Source organism: Hylaeus anthracinus, unplaced genomic scaffold (genome assembly GCF_026225885.1).
Source record: "Hylaeus anthracinus isolate JK02 unplaced genomic scaffold, UHH_iyHylAnth1.0_haploid 4, whole genome shotgun sequence".
Taxonomy (NCBI): domain Eukaryota; kingdom Metazoa; phylum Arthropoda; class Insecta; order Hymenoptera; family Colletidae; genus Hylaeus; species Hylaeus anthracinus.
This window is the reverse complement of record NW_026535289.1, coordinates 13,269,730-13,287,967: the sequence shown is the minus strand read 5'-3', so window position 1 is coordinate 13,287,967 and position 18,238 is coordinate 13,269,730. Positions and strand designations below refer to the sequence as shown.

General features: G+C 44.1%; 1 protein-coding gene and 1 long non-coding RNA gene across 2 annotated transcripts in view; one reads left to right on the top strand and one right to left on the bottom strand.

Annotated features, from left to right (window-relative positions):
• The window catches only part of LOC128894488 (uncharacterized), a 50,125-nt gene extending 38,407 nt beyond the window's left edge, over window positions 1-11,718 (bottom strand). The window contains exons 1-3 of the long non-coding RNA XR_008461573.1: window positions 11,464-11,718; window positions 10,518-10,680; window positions 8,188-8,419 (exon numbers count right to left, since the gene is read on the bottom strand). This is a non-coding gene — a long non-coding RNA (uncharacterized LOC128894488). The remainder of the gene's footprint in view (window positions 1-8,187; window positions 8,420-10,517; window positions 10,681-11,463) is intronic.
• Window positions 11,719-11,960: 242 nt separating this feature from the next.
• LOC128894475 (U1 small nuclear ribonucleoprotein 70 kDa-like) lies at window positions 11,961-16,839 on the top strand. The gene is given in 9 exon segments (XM_054156236.1): window positions 11,961-12,242; window positions 12,390-12,572; window positions 12,666-12,728; window positions 12,793-12,874; window positions 13,157-13,201; window positions 13,204-13,230; window positions 15,395-15,635; window positions 15,724-16,076; window positions 16,164-16,839. Coding segments are annotated over 9 exon segments (1,302 nt in total). The 5' UTR covers window positions 11,961-12,098; the 3' UTR covers window positions 16,328-16,839.
• The last annotated feature ends 1,399 nt before the right edge of the window (window positions 16,840-18,238 follow it).

Sequence of the window (18,238 nt, the reverse complement as noted above, 5' to 3'; positions counted from 1 at the left end):
TCTCTAGACCGTTCGTTCGCGGTAAGAGGAATCGACGCCTGTCGCGTCTGCCAGTGGGATACGCCTCCGAGTCCGAGTATCACGGAAGCCCTTTCGAAACTATGTACGCATAACTTCCGACGGTGGAGTCGGCATCCGCGACTCGTTAAACCACGCTGGGACTTTTAACCGAGATAGACAACATTTTTCCGAGCAACGCCTCCCCGATAAATCTTGAATCGATATGTTTCATATGCGTTCCCGGTAGTTAGTCAGGCTAGAGTCAGGTAAAGGGAAGGAGGGGTTTGGGAATAGGGTTGAAGGGAGAAGAGACGAAGGCGGAGGGAGAGAGGGATCATACAAAATCTGGTATAGACGGCCAACGACCTTTAGACACGTGTCCCGTGCCACGTGCTGCATTCGAGAAACCGTCCAACGACCCTCATTGCCTTTTTCCTTTCTTCCCGTTTGCTTTCGCCTCGTTCCGTCGAAAATTTCGTTCCCGGTCGCGACATCTCCGCGAACCTCGTCGCGATTTCTGACGATGCGAGGTTTCGCGTAATTCGACGATCTTGCGACGCTGCTAAATTAAGCGCACTTGGTAGCGGTCTCGCAATTATGGTCAAGCACAGACGCACAGGTTTGACCTACTCTAACGAGCCTCCGCTCTCAGAAACTTATAGCTACGGAACGGGACGTATAACTACGAAAATATGAAAAGCAACCGCGCGAGTATCGTTTCGAAACATCGTCGTAACGGATCGAAATTGTTCTTGGATTACGCGTGGAAAAAAATCTCGAACGTTACGTAAAACTCAGCCGTGGCCTATACTTTCAGCATTTAGTGTCAAAAGCGTACCAATTAAGCGGCGTCGTTGGTACGTTCGACGCAAAGTTTCGTATTCCCGCGGTACCGTTCTCCGCATTGCGTTACGTCCCGATTGACTGTAGGTAACGAAGGTAAATGTATTTTTTGTTGGATTCAAATCCGGCCTTGGATTACGTCGCTCCTTTTAGTGAATTTGACTACCGCAGTAATCCACCGATTAACCTCTTACTCGTCTTTTCTACCGGTTCTTTTAGAACAGTCTTAACGATGTTATAGTGTTACAAAACGTGAACTGTGTTAACCAAGTATTTTATAAGGAACAGAGCATAATCTTAACATTTTTTTTCAGAATTTTCCAAACTGTTTAACACGTTCACGCCGGCGTGTATCACCGGTGGTTCGTGCTCGACTCTTTCATAGGGCGGCGTGTACCACCGGTGGCTCGCGCTAATACGTCTATCGGATGGCGTGTACCACCGCCCCGCCCTGTTGTGAACATACATTTTTCAGGTGTCTAACAATGCCGGAAAAATTCAAGCGATCGTTGGCCGATTCAAGTAAGTACGTTGCAGCCAGAGTTGTTGTTTATAAAATCGCTGTTGTTAAAATTTGTGTGTTGCGAAGAAATAAAGTTTTCATGGTATTAGGTCGTCCCACAAGTTCGTGCCGAAGACTGTGTGTCGAACTTTCGACTGTGTCGAAATTTCATAAAAAAAACCACAGAAATTTTCTAGCAACGGTATAACGACTACAGGAGCAGTGGCGAGAAACTATCGCGAAATGAGACAGATTATCATTTCTTGTGACACTCGAGGGTATGTTTAACGTATTCATTTGAGAAATAGAAGTATAAATGGCACGAAATTTTAGGACGACCTAATATTCTATTAAGAGGTCAAATTTGTTTAACCGCATCCTGCGTAATAGCTGCGCGCTCAAGTGTGAGGGATGAAGTGTCAAGTGGTCGACGATTGCACGTAATTTCGTTGATATCGAGAAAAACGCGGCCGTGTTAATTTTCATTTAATTACCTTGAGCCAGGCCCGCTCGATATGTCGGCCGTGCTCGCGAAACAATAGGAGAGAACGGGTGACATAAGATGAGCAGCAGCAGCAGCAGTAGCAGTAGCAGCAGTAGCAGTGGCAGTAGCAATGGCAGCACCACCACCAACACGACGGAATAGTTGGTCTCCGTCGGCGGCCTCGCTCTAGAAACGCTCTAGATCGCCATCTAGGGTGACGAGGGCGGGGGGTTAGGGGCTAGATGGCAAGGGAGCAAGGGGGTAGGGGGTAAGGAGGGCAACGGGGAGCTGAGGTCAGCAGTACAACGCTGCTGTACCAGCTCGATACGAGCTCTGACCCATTTGGCAGTGTTCCCGAGTTCAGGCCGCGGGATTTCCCCGTATGAGATCACCAATTTAATTTTTCCATTTTTTTCTCTCTCTCTCTCTCTCCCTAGTTGCCCCACCCTTCTCGTCTCTTCTACCGTAACTCGCATTTACGATGCAGCTCCGTGGGAAAACGTTCCCGGGCGTTGTTATGGTAGAGTCCGGACTGAAGAGAAGGGGAACGAAAAAAAAAAAAAACTCGTCGACGTGTCTTTTTCGAAGATTCGTGTTTCGCGCGCGACGAAATCGGTCCGGGTTTTTCCGGAACGCCTCGGTTTCCCGAATTTCGAACGCAAAGAAAGGTTCGCGCGAATACGCGAATTGCTACGATTAGATAGCGAATCGGTCGGACGAACGGTAGTATACATGTGTATACATGTATCGTAAACAACGCGTGTATATTTAACGTCGGGGGATATCGCGTTGAACGTTCACCCGACTCGCGGAAAGATATTTTATCGCGATTAATCCTTCTTTTCCTGGTTTTGGGGGAACGATAAGAGGAGACGGTATCGCGCGTGAGAACCGTGAATTTTCACGGACGCCGATACGCGTAAGGTTGGATATTTATCGGCGGTTCGATGATTAATTTCGACGCGGCTGGCAAATTATTGGGCTGTATGGAAAGTCAGATTTTTAGTAGGCGGCACAGGTCTGAATATATCGGAATGGCTGAAAACGAATAAAGTGTGTACATTCCTTAAGAGGTGGATATACATATATAATTCGATTCGTACATATATAATTCGATAAATATACATCAATATTCAAATATGCCTTTGAATTTTTCTTAAAAATAGGTACGAACTTTCCGGACAACCCGATACATTTAATTGGTTCGTTCGTCTTGAAAAATGAGTACGCGTTATAGGAAGAGGCACGAACGATCCTTTAGGATGAGATGGAAAATCGTTGATGTTACGCGATAATTAATATTCCGTTTGATCGTAGTCGACGGTCGCGATTATTTCGTGTCCCGTTTCGTTCGACGAACAATTGGACGAATGTGGCGCACGGGGAGCGACGTTTCGTTGCCGGCCGCCGCAAGAGAAATCAATCCCGATCGAAGCTTTAATTAACCGGAATGTAGGTCGTTAGGGCTCGTGGAAAATTCAACAACGCGAAAAAGACGGGTTGATTACGTATTTTCTTCGACGCTCCTCGTGCGACCTCAGACCGAAACTAGACCACGCGAAGCTTTTGGTAAATGTGTCAACCACCCGGCGCGGGATCAATACTTGCGCCCTGGTTTCTCCTCTCCCCTTCTTCCTACCCCCACCCCTCGCGCGCTCTTATCCATGATCCTCCGCTCGCCCGCCCTTCGTCCCGGCCGCTCTTATCCCCCACTACCTTGCAGCCCCTATTGTCGAGCTTGTCACGGGACATTTCGTCTCTTTTTTTTCCGCGATACGTGGAGGAACACGTAACGTAAATGGAAGACACTTTCGCGTCGTATCTTTAATTTCTGACACCGTTGTCAAGGAGAAATTATTCGGCGAATTAGCATTAATTTTCTGTCGTCAAAGAACCGTTTCGCTCGAGACGGAATCCTCGTCTAAAGAGTATAAAAATAATCGGTCGTATAAATTATATCAGAACGCAACGTCATTCCGATTCCGGTTTAATTTTATTCGCCAAACTCCCTCGACGGAAGTTATTTGCTTCGTCATCGATCGGTATATATCGGTATATATCGGTACGTATCGGGTCGTTAGAGTCGCTCGTTTTTTCGAATGCTTCCGAATGCTTTCCATCGCCAAGGGACACGATGATCGTTTTGTTTACGAGAATAACAATTTACTTTTACTCGCTTCCCCATCGGCGTCGGTGCTCTTTCGAATGGTTTCAGCGGATCCCCCGATGCCGATGCCACCTGCCTCTTGGAAGGCAACCAGCACAGGGTGGAGGCTCGATACAGAGACGAGGAGGCAAAGGGAGCAACATTTCAATGGGGAAAAGGGAATCGAGCCCCGGATTCACCCCAGCCGAGCGCGCATGCTTCCGAGCGAAATTCTGTTCGCACAGTGTGCTTCCGCGGGCTCCCTCGTAACGTGCCCCCTGTATTCCAATTCCGCCTACAGAGCGTTTCAAAGTTTCCACGAACGGAAAACTGTCGGGATCATTTTTTTTTATTCCGAATTATGCAACGCGAGCAAGGCGTCTTTGAAATTGAACGGTTTCTAGTCAAGAAATAAGGTCGCGGGTTACGACAAACGAGACCAACGATTCCACCAACGATTTTCTCGTTCGACAGAGCCTCGAACTTGACATTTCGAGGTATTTCTTTTACAATCGATGTCGTCAGTTATTTACGCCGGCTCTCGGAATGGCGTAACCCGACGTTTCGGACAACGTTGCAAAACACCATGTTGCAATTCGATGCGAAACGCAGGGAATCGTCAAGTTTTCCAACAAACATAAATCACGTTTCCGTTCGAAGTCCTCGAGGTTCTCGGTTCTCAGAGGCGCAAGGACGATAAGCTTGCTAATAGAAACACCGGCGTCGAGTTGGACGGTTTGGGTGTCAGTCGAGAGACAACCTCGAGATACTTTCTGAGCCCTCGAAGTGTCGGAATAAAATTCATTGAATTAAACCTATGTTATTCTATTTCTTGCTTCCAACGGAGACAAATAACGCGAACGGAAGATTTGTAAAGGTAAGCTGAAACGTAGACACGTCGTATTTTAGTTCGAAACGGATACGAGATAAGTCGAGAAACGAAGCGCTGCATAGGACGACATCGGAGAGTTAAAAGAAGCAGAAGAGTCGTACTCGGGGCGGAGTGTTCGGCGGGCTTCGATGACTATTCGTGGGAGACGAGCGCAAATAGACGGGCAAATTCGAGCGAAGGCCCGCGTACGGAAATATCCGTAGTCTCCGGGGGTGAGTTTCCCGCGGCGGAGGACTCGTAAATAATTAGTATCGCGGCTAGATGCGAAAGAGGAGAGAAGGGAGCATGATCGAAAGGGCCGAATGCAACGGCGAGGTGGGTAGGTTTCAGCGGCGAGGACGAGGACAGTCTCGAGGCGGGCGAATTTTCAATAGAGGGGTTGGATCGATGGAAGGGTTGACCCAGTGACCTGGAACCCGGCGCGCCGGTTAGTTTACGAACTGCAGCCAGCGATCGATGCGGACGGACTGGACGCCCAACCGCAATTACGTTTCCACCACCCATCTCTGGCTCGCGGAGAAACATTTTTGTTTCATTCGTCGCGCGCTAATATACTTCCGATGGAAGCCAGCGACGAGGCTGACTCGATTAGATCTTCGACGTTTTTAACGCGTCCGGGTAATTACGCGGCGCGGGAAAGGCGTATTCGCGATTCCATTCTTTCGCAACAACGGACGAGCGGCCGTTACGTACGAGCCGGAAAAAAAAATGTGCCGAGCGTCGAATCCGAGATGATTGTCGACCTCGAGCACGGAGAGACTGTCGTCGACGATTAAGGAACGCGCAACGGTGGTCGGGAGACGCAACGAAAAGACACACGCCGAGTAAGATTGAAAGTAGCGCTATAAATCGAGCGTCGACCCTTTTTGGGATTCTTCCGCTCGACTCGGGAAAAGTGGGTGGCCGTCGAATTGGAAAACCGGCGTACCCACGCGTGCATCATTATCTCGTGTGCGATCAGGGCCGGCGCGACCTTACGCAGGGCCTGAATTCGCATTCGAATCCTACACTTGAATTTTACAACGGTGAATTATTTATTTACGAATGCTGTTACGTATTGTATGTATGTAAAGAAAGTAGGCTTTCTTCATTCGAACCTGCCGCGCTTCACATACTACACGCGTCTACTTCAATTCACTCTCACTAGATGGAATGATAGCTAGGATGGTTAGCAAATTGTGCGAGAGCGAACAGAGTAAAAATATACGTTGGAAGAACTACAGTACTGGAAAGAGATAATTTCCAGTAGTTCTTAATGATATAATAACAATTTACTTTTTTTTTTTCAATTTGCAGCATCTTAAATGATGCTGAATGGACTTGGGCACCTTCAAATTTTATAACGAATCTGGTTGTTAATTTTGAAAGTGGCCCAACTCCATTCTTGATACGAAAACGCATATTATTCACTCAACAATTGGCCCTATTTTAATAGAAACTATAAATTTAACACCCTTAGATACGCTCGAGCAGTACGACACATTAGTATCCTATACTAACGTCGTACTATATTATTTTTAAATTCATTGAAACGCAAACCCTTAAATATCTCGATTCGAAGATAAATGAAGTTGGGCCGCATTCAAAATAAACGGCTCAAATACTGTGCATGTATTACTTATTAATAAAGCGAAAGAAACTTTCGGGACAACCTAATACTTGTTACACTGACTGTATATAAAGTTGATCGTCGAATTAAATGAATCGATGGAAAAAGCGACGAGAGAGAAGTCGAGAAAGACTTGGACGAAAAGCTTGGAGCGTGCAGAAGCGGAGGACGAAAGAATTGGAAGAAGGGGAGCGTAGGTAAAGGAAGAGGAAGAGGAAGAGGAATCGACAGGGCGGCGGTGGAAGCGAATAGAGTGTCGGGTGCGGAGGAATCCTGGGCGCTGGTTGGCTCCGCGAGGGAGGAGGGTTCGCTAGAGCATTTGGTAGGTCTTTAGAGACAGCAACAGCGCTCTGGCTAGGCAAAAGGGGGCTAGAGGAGAACAGGGTCCGACGACCCTTGCACGTGGAGCGCTCGGAAGTAGGCCACGCTGTGACATCACGCAAAACCAAGATGGCAGCCGGGGAAACGAGCACATTCTCGCGAGTATGCTCGGCATACGACTCAGCGGAGACGTGCCGACGCCCGTCGGAATCGAATCTTCTCCTCGGCCGAGGGTGCGTGCATGCTCCGATATTCACAGCCGTCTTTTGCCAACGCGACCCTTCGCATAATCGCTCTCTCTTTTCCCCTCTACTTCTCCTTGACTCCGTTATGCCGTTGCTTGCGTTCGATAAGGACACCGCGATGCGTACCGATACACACCGTGAATATCGGAACGCGTAGATTCGGTGCAGCTGCCAACGGTTCGCGTCTCTCAAACAAGCCTCGATTTCTCCGTATTCGAATATTTCGATACTTTAATAATACCTATTAATATTTTAATAAACACACCGTGCGCAATCGTTTGGCAATCGCTGTACGTCGTCGACACGACGACAGTAACGCGTGTAACGACGTTGAAACTGTAGGTAAGAGAGAGAGAGAGAGAGAGAGAGAGAGAGAGAGAGAGAGAGAGAGAGAGAGAGAGAGAAAAGAAAGCGAGCGCAATTACACAGCTCGTATCGGGCGAGTCGGGTAATCAGCGTTTACGCGAACGTACGGCATACTGGACGCGTAATTGCTTCGCGATTATGCGTTCTACACTTGTGAGTAAACAAAAACCGCTATTGGTTGCCGGCGATCGTAATCGTGATTGCACGGTAATTGCGCGTCATACGACGTTAGAACGTGGCCCGAACGTTGGCTACGATTGGGAGATAAGGCGCGACGTTATCGATCTATACAGCGAATCTTGGACGCACGATTCCGGTGAAAATATCGCTTCTGGATTTGGCGTTTGGATCGATTCGAAAAGTCATTTTTCTAGTTACCGACTGTGTTTCGTACTTGTAGATAAGGTGCGACGTTATCGATCTATACAGCGAATCTTGGACGCACGACTCCGGTGAAAATATTGCTTCTGGATTTTGTGTTTGGATCGATTCGAAAAGTCATTTTTCTAGTTACCGACTGTGTCTCGTACTTGTAGATAAAGCGCGACGTTATCGATCTATACAGCGAATCTTGGACGCACGACTCCGGTGAAAATATTGCTTCTGGATTTGGCGTTTGGATCGATTCGAAAAGTCATTTTTCTAGTTACCGAATGTGTCTCATACTTGTCCCTACTCACTTTTCAATGTTTCGTACGAAAGATTATTTTGCTTCTTATTTATCATGAGCTGTTGTTGTAATAAAACGAATAAACCGAGACACTGAAAATACAACTTACCGCTACACCAATGACGTTCCTCGCGTTAACGTGCGCTTGTCCGCAGGCCACTGTACGTGTCCAAGAGCTTCCCCCACTCCCGTACCGTTAGGATGCGCGTTCCACGACGACGCAGACGCTTCGGTCCGTTCTGCTCTACGCTCTGCGTTACACTGACGTGCCTCTCTCTCGGTCTGGGCGCGTGGAAGGGGATGGGGCCGCGCGAGGGGCACCACCCGTGGACAGGTAAGATCTAATGGGAAAATGTACAAGCTGCGATGTAAATACCCGCTACCATCCAAACAGGAATTACATTTGCGACGAATAACATCGGAAAACAATTGTTCGCAATTTTAAGAATATATTCGTATCAAAATCGAACGTACAGTCAATGTAATAAGTAGACTGCGGACTTTTATGCATTAATGGGAAATTTGAATGTGTGAGAAAACTGCAAAATGTACAGACTATGCAAGAATATAAAAAGTATCGAAAGTAGAATTCATATTATAATATTTGCAGAGTAAAAGAAATTCCTAATTACGTTCAATTTTTCCAGGTACGTTTATAAAGATTTTATTTTGCATAAAAATCCGCAGTCTAGTAACAAGTATTCGTACAGGAAGCAATTCAAACTAAAACCTCGTATATTTATTTTATTAATAAATTTTAGGGAAATAAATGATCAACCAACATTCCTACTTATCTTTAGAGTAGATTTTTTAGATTATTACTTTTACTGTTAACCTCTTATTTATTTTCTTATTAATTCCATTTTAAATTGCTTGTCGTACGAATACTTCTTACCGATCTACAAAATCGGTTTGCACTTCGCATGATCGACGAATCGGCGAGCTTTTTTTCCAACGAAAACTAGCCTGAACACGACAACGATCAGGTCGATCAAAGAAGGTACCAGCGAAATACCAGCGACGAGTCACGAGAAAAGCGATTGGAAAAAAAGTCCGTTTGGGAGTGCGTAGATCTCGCTTTCTTTTTATCTATCCATCGATGTTGCGTCGTAATCTGGAAAAAAATGCGTGTTCGGTGTGTGCCTTATCACACGTGGCATAGTTTTTCGAGTGTACGGAAAAGTCGAACGGTTACTCTTGACTTCTCGTACGTAAATAAAATTTAACGTTCGAATGGAGGAATCTACCCACGACACGCAGTTTTACGCAGTGCAGAGCGTTCGCGCGCGCACTTGACTTATGCATACGTGTGAACATGGATGCAGCTCGCGCATCGAGCATCCTATACACGCGTTCTTTATTCGGAACGCGTGAGCGCGTGAACGTGAGTACGCATACGGGTCCGCTGAATATTGGACGAAAGTCAAATCCATCTTGTATTATTTTAGCGTCCTCGGCGAGGCGGTGTATTACAGAAATACGCGCTCGTGTGTGATTTCTGCTTGCATTTTAATTACGCTGACGTAAGCCCGCGCGTTCGGATACGCGAACTTTTCCTCGCTCGAACGACTCTATTCGTTCCTTCGATATCTTTGGATCGAACGTTTTCCTTCAAATATCGAAGGAGCCGAAAAGAGAATTCTAATCGAGCGACGGTATTGCTGCACCGTTTGGGTAGTATTTATTGTTAATACGTGCCGCCGCCGCGTACGCGATACGATAACGTAATAGAGAATCAGCGAGCGGTGGGTGTTCTCGAAGGAAGTTAAAAATGTTTATTTGTCTCGCGTGAAATCCGTTACGTTGCAGTATGTCAGCGTTCCGATGTCGCCACTGATTATTGTGAAGACACAACGGATAAAAAAACCCTCGGAGCGATAAAACTTGCTAATTGTTGCACATATAGTGCAAAGTACACCGAGACCTCGTACGTTATAGAGGAGCATAGATCGTAGCTACGGTGCAATTAGGATGATGTAACGCGCGTATCTTATCGCAAAATTCTGTTTGCTGTAAAATTAACGTCTATTACGATGTTTCTTCCTCGTTTAGCGTTCTCGTGCGACGGTAAAATACGCTCGATTTCGAATCAAACATGCATAGAATGTCTTTACAGTTTTAATCGCGACGATTGCAAAATTCTAACGTTTCCATTTCGAGAAACCTCGTGTCATTGGAAATATATATATATATATTTACTACGATCGCTTTTAGAAATTTAATTTGTGGAAATACGAATGTCAGTGTCTCGATTAAAAGATAAAAAATAAAAGGTACGTCGTTGAAGAATAATTCGAGTTCGTAGGCGATGTGTATGCGTGCTAATCCTAAATAAACGGATATGACGTCATGGCAGCCATGCGATAAAATTTGCTTATTCACACTATGCTACGTTGTACGGAACGCACCGGACAGATTAAATATTGTAACAGTACTTACAATTCTTAGAACCTTCCGTAGATTGTTGTGTCTTGGGAAGGATGTGCGTATACTTGGTTTAATTCGATGGAAACGAACATTCCAAGGAGAAATTAGCAATATGGTAGCTGGCCCGCGAAAACACCAATGGAACGATGATAGTTCTCCGTATTACCGTTTGGCGCTGCATAAAAGAACATTTCATGGATGACTAGTGCCATCTTGTGGATTCTAAACATTTACAAATTTACAAAGTTATAGAACAGAAATAATTTGATTCTGAAGTTTTCTTCGAATTAAATAATTTTATAGTACAGTAAAAATATATATCGACGTGATTAGAATGCTAGGCAATAACAACATGAATTTTATAATTTTCAGCTTTTTACCACAGATGGAATATGTGACAACCAACTAGTGCCACCTAACGTAATTTCTCAACAAATAAGTACTCAAAGATGACAATTTAAAACATTCGGGATAATAAAATATCGATAGACAGTAAGCCTGTGTTCCGTTTATGAGTTGATTTTGTCATTCTGTGTTTAAACAATTTGGTATTCGACTCGAAATCTATCGTTACGTCGTAAAGAAAACTAATGGTTGCACTTTGGCGGACCTAAAATGTTTAGGTGTTTTTTTATATAATATTGTAGATTTTGTCGAAAAAAAAATCCGAAAATGCTAGTTTTAAGGCGGTCCACTATTGTGAATCCACTGTTTCAGAAGTTACGAGCAGTTAAAAGTTTGACCATGAAACTAAGTCGAATACACCGAGCAACGTTAATTTTTGCTCTTCTAAGAGAAAGTCACCAGCTTCGTCACCAACCATAGACGCCTATATACACGAATGAGTAGGGTCTCGATTGATGCCGTAGCTAGTAAATTTCTCCTAGAAATGTAACGAATTAATGTTGCCCTGTAAAGAGTCCCACGCAGTGCAATTCGATAAACGCAGTTAACTTACCTTTCGAATATAACCTCACTTTTCTCCACTGGTATCAGTCGTAAGTAAACATAAACTCTATCGTCCAACGTTACTGAATAGCGTTCATCTGGAACGTGGAATCGGATAAACAGAATCACGTGACTTTGAAGTAGTTTCATTGGTTCGCGACGACGCTGGTCGGTGACCCTTTTTTCTTACGTTGTGTGTTGTGGAATGTCTGAAACAAGAATAGCGCGTTTACGAAGCATACGTTTACGATTCAGAAAATATATGCAGATGTACGTTGTTTAATATTTACCATGAAGAATGTATAAGGAGATCCAACTCCCTAAGAAAGTTACTAGAATTTTGATACCACTTCTACACTACACAGTTAGGACTTCTCATACAGCTTCATGATATTTACATTTATACAAAGAAAAAGTTACGAGACGAAGCTCGTTCGACAGATGACGCCACATTTTCATTTCCGAAAGAGCCATCTATCGGTACGAGGATATATTACTGACTCGATGGAGGCTCTCCCGAGCCATAGAATGTTGGCAACGTTGTCGCCATTTTGTAATGGTGTTTGATACGCGAAGATGCCGTGTGCCTCGATGATTTTTGTGAACTGAGAATACAAGTGTCACGTCCTCCCTGTACCTGAGAAAATGACGCAGTTTCTGCCGCCGAACTTGTTGGCTCTGTTTGCGCCGCGGGATCCTATACCGTATTTACCACCCGTTAACAAGCTCCCGCACGAAAAGAAGAATGGAGGCTATATCGGCGTTGGATCGTTTCTTAAATATTTTGAGGTAACGAAAGTGTATACGTAATTCGTCCGACGTACTGCCGAAATTTGATTTTCGAGCAGGGTAGATCAGAGTTCGGTAGAAAACATTCGACGATTTCGTTGTACGTTTTGCGTAATTGAAAGATCGATTAACGTATATTTGGTTCAGGATCCTAAAGATACACCACCACCGGTACGCGTGGAAACCAGGGAAGAACGTCTCGAGCGTAGAAGAAGGGAACGCGCAGAGCAAGTAGCATACAAACTAGAACAGGAAATCGCAGTATGGGATCCTGCTGGTATTCCAAATGTGACCGCTGACCCTTTCAAAACGCTTTTTGTAGCCCGAATAGTGAGTATCGTTTAGAACACAGACTTATTTTTTTTCCTTTTTTTTCTCTTTCTCTTTGTAATCGGATAATCAATATGCACGTATTTCTTTTAGAACTATGATACATCTGAATCCAAACTTAGAAGGGAATTTGAAGTATATGGTCCCGTAAAAAAGGTAAGATGATAGAATACGATATGACTCTCTCTGAACTTGTTAACGAGATCCTTTAATTTTTCAGATAGTGGTAATTCACAATACGATAAATGGCAAGCCTAGAGGATACGCTTTCATTGAGTATGAGCACGAAAGAGATATGCACTGTAAGTAAAACCCGGGAAACGTAATCCCTTCTTGAGAACCTCGGCGAGTCCATAGTCTGGAAATTCACCTTACTTAGCGTCACTTCCAGCTAGATATAGTGGGGCAGGGCTATAGTTAGGCTACCCATTTTCATTGGTACTAAACCAGACGGTACGGGGGGTCCCGCCATACATCCATGCAGGATTACCATTCTGTAAATGCATATATGGTAAACGAATCAACTGAAAAAAGAAATATTGGCTGTCTTGATTAATGCAGTTTTTATCTTGTTCTTGGTACAGCGTGGCGGCCGCTGCCGGCAACTAGTGCCGTTCACTATTCCATGCAAAATCCCTGAACCTGCCTGATATGATAGGTTTGTATGTGTGGTAAGATCCAACATACAACAACGTTTGTTAGCGTCTATGCTTACCCTATTTATCTTGTCTGATTTTGTTAAACTTGCGATCTCGAGTATACCCCCGTCGGGGGTTTGTCGACAAATAACGACCGCACTCATAAAGTGTTGGAAGTCGGGAGTCCTTGCGATTGCTAATTTTTGGCCCAAAATTCCTTTTATTTTTCAATAACGCGGTTTCGCAAAAGTTAGCATTCTACATTGAAATTGATTGGTGGGCTTTTAGGAAAAAGGTTCAGGGACACGCTCTGCAAGCAATTAGATTTTGTGCTTGTAAAGTTAGACCACATAACCTCGTAATAGAGTTACACGTAGGAAGTACTCGAACGTCATCGAGCAAAATTTAACCGCATTTTCTCGCAAAATTAAATTCTAACCAAGCGCATCATGGTTGTAGCACCCATACTTTTTTACAGTGGGAGTGTTCTCATATATTCGTAGGTTAAGTTTACTCGTTAGATATGTTCTCCGCGGGAACACGTACCAAGTGAATATCGGGCACCGTATGGACTCCACAAAAACAAACGAAACATTTTCTCGTTAGGTCTGGTACCAAAATGCATGCTCCAAACTAATCGATTATTCTTTCTCGAGCATCTTTACTTTGCCTCTATCTCCGTTTATGTCGAAGTCTTAAACTAGCTAGTTATCATCTTACTCGGTGGGTCATCCAATCATTCTACTTTAATCGATTATTGCAATTCAAGTCCTTGAACATATCAATTTCGATATAGAATACTAATTTGTTCCAAGAGTATCGGGTTTTCATCTGAAATCTAGTTAGTTTCTTGGATAGCGTGTGTAGATAAAATTTGACAAAAAAAAAAAAGAAAAAAAAGAAAAAGGAAGCGTGTACGTTGGAAGAGGGTAACACATTTTTGCCGTGCAAACCAAGTTCCCCGTGTAAGATGAAAAACGAAACAAAAAGTAAAAAGAAAACAAACTAACGGAAAAAGAATTCGTCTGAACGTTACGTTAAATTTTTAATGTATAAACTAGAACACAATGTAAATGTAAAGTATATACGGTACTTGCGCACACGGTTTTGTCGTAAGTAAAAAGAAACAAAGCGCACCAGGTAAATGAAAAGTAAACTTCTTCGGAGATTGAACGAACATATGAAGACTGGGCACCTTCCCAATGAATAGCATACGCGCTGGCCTACTCTATGCTCGCGAGTCTCTTACGAGTTCATTTCACGATTAAAAGTACTTCTAAGATTTGTGTTAACTTCCGTACGTAAGTAGCCGCGGTAGGTATTTTTGTATCTGCTATACTTTTTGAACTTTACAAACTTGTAGATTTAAGGTACCGAAAAATTCCGTACATTTTATTGCTGATTCATGGGCCGCGAGTGTAACGTGTAATCTGTGATTTTATACAGTGAAATGAGAACCGCTACGGTTACGGCGGGATTGGCCACGTTCGTTCTAGAAACACGGTACGACAGCGGATTACAGCCCGGTTGCACGCTCTTCGCGCCTAACTCGGGAACACGGTTTCGTCGTTTAGCTGCGCGGCAAATACGAATGTCATTCGGTGAGAGTGCTCGTTACGTCGCATTTTACTTTATAAAATAACGTGCGTTGCAATTGGTACGGACGTGATCAGGAATAACATGTGCCGATACCTTACCGACCCTAATCATCTCCGCGTGACGGTCATCAGCTTGGATAATCTTGTCGAAATGTCGCAAGAAACCTGATGGAAACAGAAATAAATCGACGAACAAAATTTGTGTGTAGGTATTTAGTTCGAGTATCGGACATCGAACGTTACACGATTCTCGCGCTTGTGTCTCGCGATCGAGTTCTCGGGATGTCCTTCCATTCGGTGTTTGTATATCTTTCGTTGAGTTACAGAACTTGTAGAAAAAAAAAAAGAAAAAGAAATCAAAATATTCATTCGATCTCAGTGCCGGTTCTCTCTTTAAAAGGCGTTTAACCTAATCGCGACGTTCGCTTGAAAAAGAAAAAAAAATAATAATGATTGAAGTCTCTTCAGAACAGTCCTTTCTGTCACTTCAGATTTATTTCCCTGGGATGTAGAAGTCCTATAGCGTACTCTAATAGCGAGTATGGAAACGCGAATAGTTGGTAATTTTTATAATCGATACTTTTAGCTGCGTATAAGCATGCGGATGGTAAGAAAATAGATGGTCGCAGAGTGTTGGTCGACGTGGAGCGAGCCAGGACCGTGAAAGGATGGCTCCCGCGAAGGCTCGGCGGTGGCCTCGGCGGAACGAGAAGAGGTGGTCCTGACGTGAACATTAAACACTCCGGTCGGGAGGATAACGAAAGAGAACGGGAACGTTACCGTTTGGAACGGGAGAGGGAGAACTCCGGACGCCTCGACAGAGACAGGTAAACAAACAATTTGCACCGCTGTATAAACAAGAATAAATGTTAAAATGCGAGTACGGAATTCGAAGGTTTGTTTTTACGTCCACAGAGACCGCGATCGCTTGGACAGAGAACGCAGAAGGTCGCGCGATCGCAAAAGACGATCGAGAAGCAGATCGCGCGACCGAAAGCGCAGGCGAAGCCGTGATCGCATACCCGATCCGGACATCGAAGAGATACAAAGGGACGAACGACCTCGCGACAGGAGGGACCGAGATCGTGATCGCGACCGCGACAGGGATCGTAAAAGGAGGCGTTCTAGAAGCAACGAACGCGATCGCGACAGGGACCGCAAGAGAGATAAACGCGATCGCGATCGCGAACGTAGAGATCGAAAAGATCGAGGCGATCGTCAGGACGAAGATACGAAAGAGATCCGAATTAAAGAAGAGCCTCTCGATGGTACGCGGTCATTCGAGTTTCCTTTTTCAAGTCGAGAGATTTGTTCGTATCGCGAAATATTATTTTAATTTTAACGAATATTTTCAGACTATCCTGACTATAGCAACACTTTCCAAACGTCTGGATCGTACTTCACGGCTGTCAAATACGAAGACGACAACGAGCAAGAAGTGGAAGAGAAATATAGAATTCCAGAAGGTCGTCCGGATCCCCCTCCCTACAATAATTACGATTCTGTACAAGATTATTGATCTCGATAATATTTTGCGTAACGTTTTTATTTTTCGTTACCGTGCACGGTGAATTTAACGCAATCGTCAATAACGTATTGTATTTCATATTGTTATTAGTATAATGGCGAGTCGACGTTATCGAGTATCTAGTTGTCGGGGAATTCACCGCAGCTGGGTATTCGATAAGGATATTGCAAGGTAAGCAGGTACGGACGGCTGATTTATATACAGTTATTCTGACCTGATTAAATTCCAAATTTTGTATATTTATGGTTGGTACGAAAGTAATGCCCGTGAAAGTGAATTTAGACGCTCCTATTAATATTAAAAATACGTTTGTGAATATTTGAGTTGTATCGTAGCAATGTACGCGGAACCTCGCAATATGGAATTGAATGGTCCGTAAGCACGTTCCCTATCGTGTACATAAATGTATGCAAACGTATTACATGAATTTGACTCTTTCATGATTGCTGAATGTATATTTATATATACGAATAAAATAAACTACACAATGAATTTGTTAGCTACGTTGGTGTCTTATTTGGATTAAGATATCGATCACGGCATTAATTACGTAAACGCGCGTGCAAAGTTGTTTGTGCGCGATAACCTGTGCGCTATTTCCTCGTATCCACGGTTAACGAAATTATATCAATCGCAGTTACGGTACTCGCGTACATCTATTTAACGCTCCCTTATTGACCGAGAGTTATTTTTTGTTATGTTTATAGTAAACGGCCGGCCCGACGGGTATTAATTAGACCAAATCATTTCGGTCTTCTACCTGTGTACGCGGCGTCAATAAATGGCGTAAAAATAGTGGCCAAGAAAATCAGTTGCGGCGATAAAGTCACCGAACGTTTTAAACGCTACGAGAAATTCGCAGAACGGCGTAACTCGAATTCCCTCGGACGAAAAAAAGGTACGCACATAACGATTTGGTATTTAAATTGACGTTAGTCATCGAGACTAGAACGTTTTTAACAACTCTACCTACTTCGGGTTATTTTTGTCGGAATTTAAAGATCATCGATATCTTCTCACCGCGACATGGTTTTATGACAGCGTAAAACGGTAGCATACCGTGGCATGGTAGTTCGAGCGAGTACGTTACTATACCGTGCTAATACACTTTGCAAAAAATATATATATATTTTTTTTTAACGTGTGTCTGTTAAACACGATAATTTTCTTTTCGGTTGGTTCATAAACTGCAATTTTTACTAATATGAAAGAATTTGTTTAGTTTTTCTTTAGTTAAAGTCTTCGTTTCGCGCGTCCAACCGTGCACGATCCTTTAACGAAACATGACCCATCGATGAAAATGGTCTCGTGGCGGTCGTGACAGTATCAATCAACTCGCACCATCGGAATCGAAAGCGGCTAGCGGCGGGCGAAGGGCTGGGGAGCCCGATTCGACGAAATAAAGATTGATTAAAAGCGTTCGGAAGCGGCAGACTCCGGTGAGTGGATGCTTCTTATTCTATTTGCGCGATTTCGTACCTCCCCCGCCGGCCCTCTGCCGTATTAAGCGTTCGTTCCCCGGAAATTACAATCCCTCTGCAATAACTCCGAATTGCCTCTGATTCGACTATCGTCATCCAGCCTATCGTTCGCCAGTCGAAAATCCGGAATGGCAAATTGCGCTCGGCACCGTGGCCATTCTCTTCGAACAGCTGCCCGACTTTTCTCCACATTTCCTCGAGCGCGCCGATAATCGAGCACCTGTAGAAGCTCCAAGCACTTTGCCCGACTTCTCCGCGTTTTTCCTGCGATTGCTATATATGATCTGATTTGCATATCGCACGGTTTTCGAAGGAACCTTAAAAATCATTTATAATCCGATGGAATATTTCTTTCTTTTTGTTTTTTTTTTTTCAAAATTGGTCGTTTATACTAGGAATGGTAGGAACAGGTCCTTTAAAT